The 12,910-nt window shown below is 35.9% G+C and overlaps 1 protein-coding gene across 3 annotated transcripts in view; it reads right to left on the reverse strand.

The window, feature by feature from the left end:
- VCAN (versican) overlaps window positions 209–12,910 on the reverse strand; it is a 120,048-nt gene continuing 107,346 nt past the window's right edge. For all 3 annotated transcript variants that reach the window (XM_005683395.3, XM_018050052.1, XM_018050053.1), the window contains 3 exons: window positions 8,049–8,193; window positions 2,344–2,526; window positions 209–2,197 (listed from right to left, as the gene is read on the reverse strand). In XM_005683395.3, coding sequence (XP_005683452.2) covers window positions 2,070–2,197; window positions 2,344–2,526; window positions 8,049–8,193 — 456 coding nt within the window. In that variant the 3' untranslated portion in view covers window positions 209–2,069. The remainder of the gene's footprint in view (window positions 2,198–2,343; window positions 2,527–8,048; window positions 8,194–12,910) is intronic.

Raw genomic sequence — 12,910 nt, forward strand, 5'->3', positions numbered from 1 at the left:
AGAATTACTATCTCCAATTTTTGCAGGGACATTTATAATCATCTCTCTGCTAGCCACAAAATCATTTCATCCAAGCCAGCAGCTTGTATTCCATGATAGATCTAGAATGTAAAAATGTTGGTGCACATTAGGATTTAAAGTTATAAATATGTAAATAAATAAGTGTAAATATTAAAAAATGTAAATAACCAGACCAGTCACAGTATAGTAAAAGAAGGATTTTAGGTTTCTTTGGTGAAACAAAAGCAGGTATAAAAAAGTTACAAAGATTTTAGATTTTCATTCACAAAAAAAAAAAACAATCATTCACATTTTACACTATACATGTTATAATATAAATACAGGAACGTATTATGTGCATTGTAATGAAAGAGGAAAAATAAAAACCTCATAGGTAGACACAGAGTTTTTCTGTGCTCTAGAACACCCAAAGGTTGATCACATTTAACACAGCAACCAAGGAAACTTGCCTAAAGACAGTGTGTATGATTGTGGCTACTGTGGCTCCTTCTAGTCAAAAGAGGATTTGAGAAAAAGAATCCCTGTTGGGTCTGCTCTTTTTCTATTTGCATTTTATTTATTATCTTGAGCTCTCAAGATCATTCTAAACTAAAATTAGGAAAAGACACCTAAATGCTTTCTTTCCATCACAGGGTTTCTTTAAACATTAAATTAAGCAGATAATAATTCAAAGTCATCTTTAGCAGTCATTTTATTCAAATTAAGGGGAGAAAATGGAGTGGGAAGAGATAGGGAGAAATTCTAACACATACACTCCACCTAATAAGAAGCAATGCCCATACTATCTCTATATATGTGCTCCTTGCTTAGAATGGGCAAACACCATTTGCTGAAAGCTATACACTTTTTCACTCTTCTTTATAATAAAACACTTAGTGCATTCTATCCATCACATTATTTAATCAGGGAGAGAGTACCTAGATTATACGATTCCAAACTGTGAGGGGAGTATAAACGCTAAAACCGAAAAATAACTACCAACTACGTCAATGTTCAGGTTTGAGGGAAAATAACATCCAATAAATTAAATCAGTATGGCTTACTTCATTTATTTATGTATGCTTCACAGCTGCAGCATTCATACATGAACATTCAAAACTTTATAAAAGATTAAAATGGTTATATATACAAAATTTCTTTCTTTGAATGTGTGTTGTTTTAACAAACCCCCTCCCTCCAGAGCCCTAGGTCTATATCCATTTGAAATGTGTTGATCTGTAATCTTGCAAGTTAGTGTTATGAAAGCCATTAAAAAGGAGACCCAGTTGAGTTAATAATTAGCACTTTGACCCCTAGAAAATGCTCCTGGTCATAAAAAAGTCCTCCATTCAGGCCTTTCTTGTAAGTGAAAAAAAAGGAACACAGCAAAAAAATAAAAAATAAAATAAAGAGTTCCATGTTGCAGTCTCTAGTTTTGTTGGGATCCCATTAGCCAGGCTTCAGCATCACATGGAAACCAACTGTACCTGTGCTGGAGATGGGACAGTGACCTACAAAATTTTGTGTTTGTTAATTGTCCAGCAAAAACTGTCTTCAGCCTTGCTGACAAAGAGCAGGGAAAACCATTTCCAGCCTAAACAAACTACAAAAAGCAGCCGAACCAATGATTAAAGACCTCTAAGGCTCCGTAATCATCATTAAATATGCTTGAACTCCGTGTGACTTTTTATTTTATATACAGGATTAAAATCAACATTAAATCATCTTATTTACATTGCCATTGGTGCTGAAATGGAGCTTTTTAAATAGTACAGTAGGCTGGTATACATTATAAAATGGTCTGCACTGGAGGCGAATAGAAAACTAAAGAAATTAGGCTGGAAATGGTTCCACTCTGCTCTCATTTTCCTTTCTTTTGTTTGCTTTCTTTTTGAATGCCAATACTTTCACTTAAAATGTTTTGGGAGCACAGCAACCCAAAATGACTGGGCTGGATGGTGTTCCAAAAATCCAAACCAACTGATAATACTTCTCGAGGTGATAGGAAAGGCACAGGAAGTTAGGACTTTGGCTGAAATGATGAAAACATGTGTTTGCCATTTTAGGGATCAGCGCCTTGATTCTTGCCACCTTCGGCTCCAACGGTGATCATGTTTTGATGTGTTTATTGAATTGTCCTTTGCTGATGAGGAATTTTTAAAATATTTCTGAGAATAAGTCCTTTGGTATGCAGATGCTACATGGAAGGAAAGAAAGAAAGAAAAGAAAACACAACAATATTACTTGCTCCATACCCTAAACTACCAATACCGTAGCCGTAAAATGAGGGTGTCTAGTACTTGTTATAGCATGGTTGTCCATTCTTTCTAAAGGACCACTTACGGTTCAGGCAGGTAATTTTAGGCATAGCCCATCTTCCATTTCCTAGGCAACGGATAGTTGGAAGGTGGCGTTGAATGAAACCATCTTTGCAGTGATATCTAATCAAGGAGTTGATTTCATAACGAGGTTTCATCTTTCCAAAGGTCTTGGCATTTTCTACAACAGGGGGCTGGCCGCAAGCAACTAAAGAAAAGTAAATTGGGTTATTTCCAAATAATCTAAATATTTCTATTAGTATGAGACACTCTTCTCTTTTTTCTTTCCTTCTTTATTTTACCCAATCAAGTACCTTCAGTAATCATTTAGATTAAGAAATTGAAAAATTTCAAGACAAAATGAAACACTGAGGCTTTGGGCCTGGTTTGAATCTCAGATTCTGTCATCTTGAATTGTGTGTGTGTGTGTGTTTTAAAGGAACCATAGGGCATATGGTTATACATTCATCTGTCTGTTTGGAAGAGCTAGTTTTCTGAAAAAATTCCAAATTAAAAGGCATCTGTCTCATGTCACTTGTGGCCTGTTGGTTTTGTCTCTATCCCAGTGGTTTTATTTACCACTCACCTTCACTTCAAACAGGCTACCCTGGCAGCTCAGCTGGTAAAGAACATGACCACAATGCAGGAGACCTGGGTTCGATCCCTGGGTTGGGAAAACCCCCTGGAGAAGGGAAAGGCTACCTACTCCAGTATTCTGGCCTGGAGAATTCCATGGACTGTATAGTCCATAGGGTCGCAAAGAGTAGGACGCGACTGAGTGACTTTCACTTTCACTTTTCACTTCAAATAATAATAGATTTGTAACAATTAATTACTATTTCTACTTCTCTGAAAAAATTTACAATGTATAATAACAATATAGCTCTAACATATGAACTTTTCAGTAAATAAAATATATCCAGGTTCAATTATGTTTATTTGCTCTTTCTGTCTTCTCTATGGAGACAGAGCAAGTCAGGACATAGTATTCATGCCTCAGTTTTGTAATTACCTTATATATATAAATTTTAACTCTTAAGAAAGGTAAGTAAAAGTAAATCTTAGAATATATAACCATCATTTTTAACCTACAATGAAAAATTCTGAATAGCAACAAACTTAGTAATGGTAGAAATAGTAAAAAGGAAATAACAGTAAAAAAAAAAAAAACTTTGTAATTTTGAAATTCAAGAAGGTGGGAAAGTTGATTCAACTGCATTTGTATTAATTTGTAATTTTACTCATATTAGTGTACTTGCTTTAAAAATATACTAATTTAACTCTAAGTGATTGTGTTTTGCTATATAGCTGTAATAAAAATATAACTTAACTTCAATATAATTTCCCTAAATGACATTTCCTACCCATAGTTTACTTTAAGAATACCATCATAAGGCCTACAAGGGTATGTCATAGTCTGTTATGAAATAATGCAAATCGTCAATGGGAGAATGGTTACCAGAAACCTCGGTACCAAGATGTTTAGATGTCAACATCCTAAAATAACCAGGCAAGAATACTAGCATGGATTGTCATGCCCTCCTCCAGGGGATCTTCCTGACTCAGGGATCGAAAACTGTGTGTCTCTTATGTCTCCTGCATTGGCAGGCGGGTTCTTTACCACTAGCGCTACCTGGGAAGCCCATTAAAAGGTTGTGAATGTTAAATTTATTTACATATCCAGAAGGCTCTTTACAACCATATTCTTTTGCAGTGACAAACGTAGGTTTAACTTAAATATTTAGCTCTTTAATTTACTTCTGCCTAACAACACAAGTTAGAAAGTATTGACCCCATAGCAAACAGAATTGTCTTTAATAAAACACAATCCAGGCATATTTTTTCATTCACATAAGAAATTGTGTCTCAGATAGACATAACCTAAAAATAGTTTATAAAATCCTACTATCTAAAACTAAGAAATTAGAAGTATTTGTGCACATATTTCACTTTCACAAATTCCTAGAAGGTAACCTGAGAATTCTATAATATGTTATGTTCAATTAATAGTCTACACTATATATAGTTCAATGACAACCCCCATCTGCATATCTATACTTCTTTTATTGTAATATGGAAAGTCTATACTTGGGCCCAGACACCAGTAAGTACCAGATAGAATGAGATAGCAGTGATATAAATTAGATAACTCATACTTGATTCTGGCAAATTAAAAGTTATCTTTAAATTTGAGAGGAAAGCAATGTATAGATTTCTTCCAAAACTATAAATGAAGACTTATTTTGAAGTTAAAATAATTCAAGGAGTGTGGTATTGGCAAGGAAAGGACAGACTAGAAACAGATCCACATATATACGCTGGATATTTGACAGAGCAACATGGCAGAGCAGTAGCGAAAAGGTAGTTTTTTTCATTTGGACAATTGGGTATTCATAAGGAAAAAAAATGTATTTGCTTCCCTACCTCAGAGAGTCCATGGGAGATCAATTCTAGATGGTGCACATATACAAATGTAAAACATAAAACTATAAAGCATTTAGCAAACAACATAGAATATCTTTCCAATGTTAGGGTAGGTAAGAATTTCTTACGACACAAAAAGGCTTAAACCATAAAAGAAAACTCAACAAAATAAACAGCTCTATTCATTAAAAAATGCCATAGGGTAAAGACAAGCTACAAACTAGGAGTAGATATTTGCAACATACAATTATCAAGGGATTAGAAACTAGGACATTAAAAACAAAAACAAACAAACAAAAAAAAACTCCTGCAAATCAATATATATAAGAGAAGCAAACAATCTTTCAAAATAAGCAATAGAAATGAGCAGATAGCTTACAAAAGAATAGCTATACATATATGAAAAGACTTCTAAAAAGAATCATCCAAGACAATGCAAGTTAAATCAGAAGAGATCACATTTTATACCCACCAGACTGGCAAAAATTTCAAAGTCCGATAAGATCAAATGTTGGAGAAGATGTGGAGTAACAGGACCCCTCACACATTGCTGGTGGGAGTGCAAATTGGTATAACCACTTTGGAAAATAATTTGGCATTTTCTAGTAAATTTGATGGTATATATATCCTATGACTCAGCAGTTCACTCCTGGAGAAACACCCTATGGAAACTTGCAGAGATCTACCATAAACAAGTTCAAGAATATGCATAGTGACATTGTTTATAACTGCAAAAACACTGAATATAACCCAAATGTCCACTTGTAGAACTGATAAATAAAATGTTATATCGTCATACAATGTAATACTACACAGCAGCAACAATGAAGAAATACAGCTACATGCATGGATGATGTGGATTAATCTGACAAACACAATGCTGAACAAAAAGAGCAAGGCACAAAACACAAACTTAAAGTTCAAAAATGTGCAGAACTAAACAATTTGCTTACGGATACAAGCATAAGTGATCATTTTAAAGAGAAAAGTAAGGGAATTAAGTTATTATCTGTGGCTGGATTTGGAGATAAATGGATGGGATTGGAAAAAACCTGCATTAACACTCCAAAGATGCATGAATGGCATGTACTGAGGTTTGTTTTTTTTAATACGTCTTTTGTAAATAATATAATTATTCTTTGTAATTAATTAAAACTACCTAGGTCTGTAAAGATGTATAAATTATCTGTAAAGAGAAATGAGTCTATATAGACATTTATAAAATTCATAAAATTTCCCAGGGTAAAGATTAACAAAGAATTAAGTTTACATAAATAAAAATCAGACAGTAGGGAGATAAAATATATGAATTGTTTTGTTTTGGTTTCTTCCTCCTTTAATGAAGTAGACCTAATGTTTTGTAAATCTTTCCCCATTGGGAAATGTATACCATGATGCTGCTTTTGTGAATCCTTTTTAGATATAGGCCTGTGGTTTTCAACCGGGGGCAGTTTTCTTCCTCTTCCCGCTTCCCCAGGGATAGTTGGCAATGGCTAGAGATGTGGATGGCTGTCACAAAGCAGAGGAGGATGTAGAGTTGGTGAGAATGCCTCTGGCATTCAGTGCATAGAGGGAAGTGTTGCGTGTTCAGCTGCTTAGTTGTATCAGACTCTTTGTGATCCCATGAGCTATAGCCCACCAGGCTCCTCTGTCCGTGGGATTTTCCAGGCAAGAATAACTGGAGTGGGTTGCCACTCCCTCCTCCAGGGGATATACCTGACCCAGGGAGCGAACCCATGTCTCTTGCATCTCCTGCACTGGCAGGTGGATTCTTTACCACTGAGCCACCCGGGAGGCCATAGAGGGCAGAGATGATGCTAAACATTCTGCAAGGCACAGAACAGCCCCCCACAACTAAGGACTGTCTAGTACAAAACGTCAATAATGCTGCTGTAATATACCCTAGTATGGGGAAAAATAACACTGGAAATAAAAGAATGTTTGGGTCATAAACTGAAAAGTATGACTCCAGGGGCATTTGGATATCTAAGAAGGCAAACATGACATTTGGATAAAGACAGACAGTTCATTAAGGACTTCTTACACTAGGGAACAACAGGGAAACAGCAGGGAAAACAGCTGTTTTCACAAGCTTAATGGCATAAGTGCTAAAGTAACATACATAGTCAGGAAAGCTGCTCACATAGAAAGGATATTCAGAATAAATTATATTTTAGAAAAGAGAATAGCAGAGTGAAGTAATCACAGATAACAGCTGAGTTTCAACTCAGCTTTGTGTAAATTACTGTTCTCTGTCTTTTAACAGAATTTCTCACTGGTGTTTAAGTCTTTTCTAAAATATCTATAGAGAATATATTTTTAGTTTTATTATTTTTATATTAAAAAATAAGTCAAATGAATTTTATATTTTGCATCTGTACTTTGTACTCTTAATTGAGGTGGGTAAAATCTGGGTCTAGAAGTTAAATACGCATGTCCTAACACCATTATCAATTGTAACCAGGTTTAAAAATTGTGATGCAATTCTTGTTTTTTTCAAGGAAGAAGTCTACATAGTGTGGCTTAGAATTCAAACATATTGGTCAATGATAAATACTGAAAAATCAGCTTTCTTAATTTTATCTGTTAATGTCAGCTAAGCAATTCTCCTCATTCTAGAATTTACATTATAAATGTTTTTGTTTTAACATTTCTTGAAAATAGTCATAATAGATATAAGGATGGTATTTTTGTTCTGTGGTTTATGAGCATAGATTGAGCTTCTAAGGGACTGATTGAAAAACTCAAATGCCTATAAAGACCAGGAGCTTAACCAAAAAGGAGGGAAAGTCTGAATGAGAACCGCAATGAGGTGGGAACCACAGTCCCCACCAAGGCAGGGCAGTGTTTTTTAGTAGCAGTACTTTAAGCCACTGATAAATCTGAACATGAGCCAAATGGCACTAAGTGGTCTTTTTTATTTGTAAGTAAAAAATAATTCACATTATCTTATGGTATATCCCAGTTTTTAATTTTTGACAACTAATTTTTTTAATGCTTTCCTCATCAAAATTAACGGATCTGTGAGCTTGGGGCTGACAGTTGTTTTTCTTAAAAATACTGACAGGTTTTTTTTTTTTTTAGCATAAATGTTACATTATTATCTTAAGCACTTGAAATCTAAAATGAAGACATTTCTGAAAACAAACTTTTCAATTATATTGAGAAAGTAAACTGTTCCAGAGCAATAAGGATGCTGTATATGACATCCAGCTTATGTCTTAAAGAATGATGTTTATTCGTCCTGAATTTACTTGATAACTGAACTGCAGATTAAGTATACATTATTGATGGGTTAATCATTACCTGTTCCTTTCTTGCAGGTGTAGGTGAGATGGTAATTGCAGGGAACGTCATTCCACTGGCCATTCTCATGCCATATAATCACAACACAATCTTCTCCAGTCGAAAAGAAGCTGTCTGGTTGGTTTGGCCTCCAGTTCTCATATTGCTGTAAAAATGCAGGGAAAGATAACTGTTGAAGCATACTATAAAAGTGATGGCTCCATTACAGCACAATTGAATTAGAATGGGCTCAGCAATTCCTATTGAACAATTTAGCTCAAATAATTTTGGTGGTAAAGATTTTTACACTTTGAGTGGAAAATATGTGTTATCTCGAAGTCTCTCTTCAAGAAATATGCATAGTTTTTCCTTTGACAATGAGATATATCTAAGGAATTTGGTGCTATTAATAGTACTTTCCAGTGGTGCTAGTGGTAAAGAACTCCCCTGTCAATATAGGAGACAAGAGATGCGGGTTCGATCCCTGGGTCAAGAAGATCCCCTAGAGGAGGGCATAGCAACCCACTCCAGTATTCTTGCCTGGAGGATCCCACAGACAGAGGAACCTGGCAGGCTACTGTCCACAGTGTCGCAAAGAGTCAGACACAACTGAAATGACTTAGTGTGCAAGCGTGTATCCTAGGTTTCTAAATACGAAATCAATGCTCATTTTAAAAATTTTAACCATGGCATTATTGTTAATTGTAACAGCATTAATGGCAGTGCAACAACTAGAGAGAAAAATCATAAACTCGGCACTCTAATCTGCATACTTTCTTCCAGACCCTATGTGTACATATACTTTTATATAGTTGTGATTATAGTGGAATAAAAGGTTCAGTCCTTCATTTATATTTTTATCGCTATAAAGTTACTTTCTGTCTTATTGAATTAAATTGTTTTATCCAAATTCTTTGATATATTGATATATATGTGAATTGTTATATTTGCTATATTTGTTTTTTATTTATCCAATATACCCATGCCCATCATTTTACATTCAACTTCCCTGAGTAATTCTGCTTTAGATATGATTCTCATGTGCACCATACAGTTGTGTTTTGCTTTATGATCCGATCTGCAAGTTTTTTTAATAGGAACATTTATCACATTTTTATATATTGATATACAAGGTAATGCTTTTAAAATACATCTTACTAAAAATGTTTCTTTAATGAATGTTCAGATAAGTAAAAGGAATTTTATTGATCTGATGTTTTTCTACTGGTTGCCTTTATATTTATATCTTTAGATAATTCCTATTGATTCTCTAGTTTGAGCAATGACATGTAACCAGAAATATCTTTTGCCTTTCACTAGTTTCACTTTTCACTTGCATGCATTGGAGGAGGAAATGGCAACCCACTCCAGTATTCTTGCCTGGAGAATCCCAGGGACAGGGAGCCTGGTGGGCTACTGTCTATGGGGTCGCACAGAGTCGGACATGACTGAAGCGACTTAGCAGCAGCAGCAGCAGCAGCAGCAGCAGCAGTGATACTTGGAACACAGAACAACAGACTGGTTCCAAATTGGGAAAAGGAGTACTTCAAGGCTATATATTGTCACCCTGCTTATTTAACTTATATGCAGAGTGCATCATGAGAAATGCCAGACTGGATGAAGCACAAGCTGGAATCAAGATTCATGGGAAAAAAATCAATAACCTTAGATATGCAAATGACATCACTCTTTTGGCAGAAAGCAAAAAACTAAAGAGCCTCTTGATGAAAGTGAAAGAGGAGAGTGAAAAAGTTGGCTTAAAGCTGAACATTCAAAAAACTAAGATCATGGCATCCAGTCCCATCACTTCATGGCAAATAGATGAGGAAACAATGGAAACAGTGACAGACTTAATTTTGGGGGGCTCCAAAATCACTGCAAATGGTGACTGCAGCCATGAAATTAAAAGATGCTTGCTCCTTGGAAGAGAAGCTATGACCAACCTAGACAGCATCGACATTACTTTGCCAACAAAGGTCAGTCTAGTCAAGGCTATGGTTTTTCCAGTAGTCATGAATGGATGTGAGAATTGGACTAAAAGAAAATTGAGTGCCAAAGAATTGATGCTTTTGAACTGTGGTGTTGGAGGAGATTCCTCAGAGTCCTTTGGAATACAAGGAGATCAAACAATTCAATGCTAAAGGAAATCAATTCTGAATATTCATTGGAAGGACTGGTGCTGAAGCTGAAACTCCAGTACTTTGGCCACCTCATGCAAAGAACTGACTCATTGGAAAAGACCCTGATGTTGGGAAAGATGGAAGGTAGAAGGAGAAGGGGACAATGGAGGATGAGATTGTTGAATGGCAACCTGTTCAGTTGGTGATGGACAGGGAAGCCTAGCATGCTGCAGACCAGGGGGTTGCAAAGGGTCAAACACGACTGAGCAACTAAACTGAACTGAACTGAACAGTGATACTTGCCTTTTATTTTAGCACCAATAATAGATGAAACCCTATTCTAGGTACTTGGTATGCATTATTTCTTACAATGATCCAGCAAGACTGGGAATAACTTGGACCTTAGAAATGTTAAACACCCAGAACTTTTCAGTTTACATTCAATTTTTTGTCACCTTAAAATGCAGCCTCCATATCAAGCAACAATTACATGAAAAACATAGTCCTTATGCCTATTCAAAAGTAACAAACTTTAGTGAGATGAAAATAATATTGGATGCTAAAGCTGAAACTCCAGTACTTTGGCCACCTCATGTGAAGAGTTGACTCATTGGAAAAGACTCTGATGCTGGGAGGGACTGAGGGCAGGAGGAGAAGGGGATGACAGAGGATGAGATGGCTGGATGGCATCATCGACTCGATGGACGAGTTTGAGTGAACTCCGGGAGTTGGTGATGGACAGGGAGGCCTGGCGTGCTGCGATTCATGGGGTCGCAAAGAGTCGGACACGACTGAGTGACTGAACTGAACTGATAAATAAGAAAGCAGTTTCCCAGCTTCCAGACTCTTAACTAGAATGTGATATGGGACAAGTTTGTTCAGGGTCTGTCTGACTCAACTTGGGTACTGCTTTCCCAATATGCTTTGCTTACTGTCAGCTTTTACAACACATCTAATGTTGACCAGACTGGTGGAGACACATTTCCTTCATCTGAAAGGAATATAGGTTCAGATTTATGGGACAACGGCAAATATGATATCTCTCTGGGCATACAAATTTATTAATCTTTTCTTGAATTATATTTAAAATTAATTTCTAGTGGTAAAGAATCTGCCTACCAATGCAGGAGACGTGAAAGAGGCAGGTTTGATCGCTGGGTCTGGAGGATCCCCTGGAGAAGGGCATAGCAACTCACTCCAGTATTCTTGCCTGGAGAATCCCATGGACAGAGGAGCCTGGCAGACTACAGTCCATTGGGTTGCAAACAGTCAGACACGACTGAAGCGACTTAGCATGCATGCACTTTGAATTACATTTAAAATAAGTTTGTGTGTAGAAAACAAACTTATGGTTACCAAGGGGAGAAGAAAAGAGGGAGAGATAAATTGAGAGGTTGGGATTGATATACATATGTATATAAAATAGATAATTATACATAAAATAGATAACTAATAAGGACCTACTGTACAGCTCAGGAAACCCGACTCAATACTCTGTAATGACCTCTATGGGTAAACAGTCTTAAAAAGAGCATGTGTGTATATATATATATAGAACGGATTCACTTCGCTGTACAGCAGAAACTAACAACATTGTAAATCAACTATACTCCAATAAAAATTTTCAAAAAGGGGGAAAAATAAGTCTGTGGTTGCAACAATGAATTAGATTCTATCTGAAAAAAGAGAAAAAAGAACTGAATATGACTGAAGGCAATTGTTCCTAATTCAGAGCATGCCAAGAGGTGGTCCTGCTAGTTATTTCCAAAAGTACTATGGCTATTTTTATGTTTTAAGAAAACGTATAGTAAATTTACTAGAAAATGGTTCTAATTTTCCTTTCTCCTCAGAAATAAAAAAAAAATGTGGTTTTTAAAACTTTAAAATATAGTGAAACAACCTAGATCTTTGAAAAATAACTTGTGAGATGAAGACCTTAAGTTTGAAAGGTAGAAAATTAAGAGATCTTCTACTTTTCCTTCAATCTGTTTGCTTAACTTTGCTTTGAAATACACCTCAATCATGTGAAAATTAAGGTAGGAGACAAGAGACCTCTGCTATGTAAAGAAGAGTCTCTGAAAAGTGATACAACTGCAAAGAATTAAGGGGAGGTTAGTAAAGATTTTTTTCCCCCATAGCACAGAATTAAGGATGTTTTTACTGCTCTTGTGGAAATCCAGAAATTACATGGATTTAAATGCATTCTCTTAGCCTGGAGGGTAGCACTGAGTTACCCACTAGGTGACCCTTGGAAAGATGCTTGGAGGACCATAGACACCAAGCCACTCTGCCTGCCAGGTTTTCCTGCAACAAGGAGCTGACATTTGATCTGACCTGGGTTTTGAATTAATTCTTTATTTTCCTTTCCTTATTATCTCTTACCCTCTGCCCACCAAGCCTGTCTTTTTTTTTTTTTTTTAAGCTATCCTCCTTTAATAGATAATGGAAAAGGAAATGGAGCAACATTGCAGATAGAAATGTCACATTCGTCCTGCTGCTGTATAACTAAACTGTCTTTAATAGATGAATTAAAGCAGGATAAAATTAAAAATTAATAAGTAAAAGAATAAGAATCACCTAAAACTAATAAAGATCTACATTTAATACTTTTATGGTGAAAGATTCCAGAGTTCCTCATATACTTAACTTGGAGCTCAATATTTTCTAGTTTACTTTCTTAACCTCTTCCAGGAAACCAGTGAAAACTTCCCAGCACCCCGACCCCATGTGTATACTGTGCAATGCTCCCCTCTCCTTGTCCCT

This window comes from Capra hircus, chromosome 7, assembly GCF_001704415.2.
Source record: "Capra hircus breed San Clemente chromosome 7, ASM170441v1, whole genome shotgun sequence".
Lineage (NCBI taxonomy): Eukaryota > Metazoa > Chordata > Mammalia > Artiodactyla > Bovidae > Capra > Capra hircus.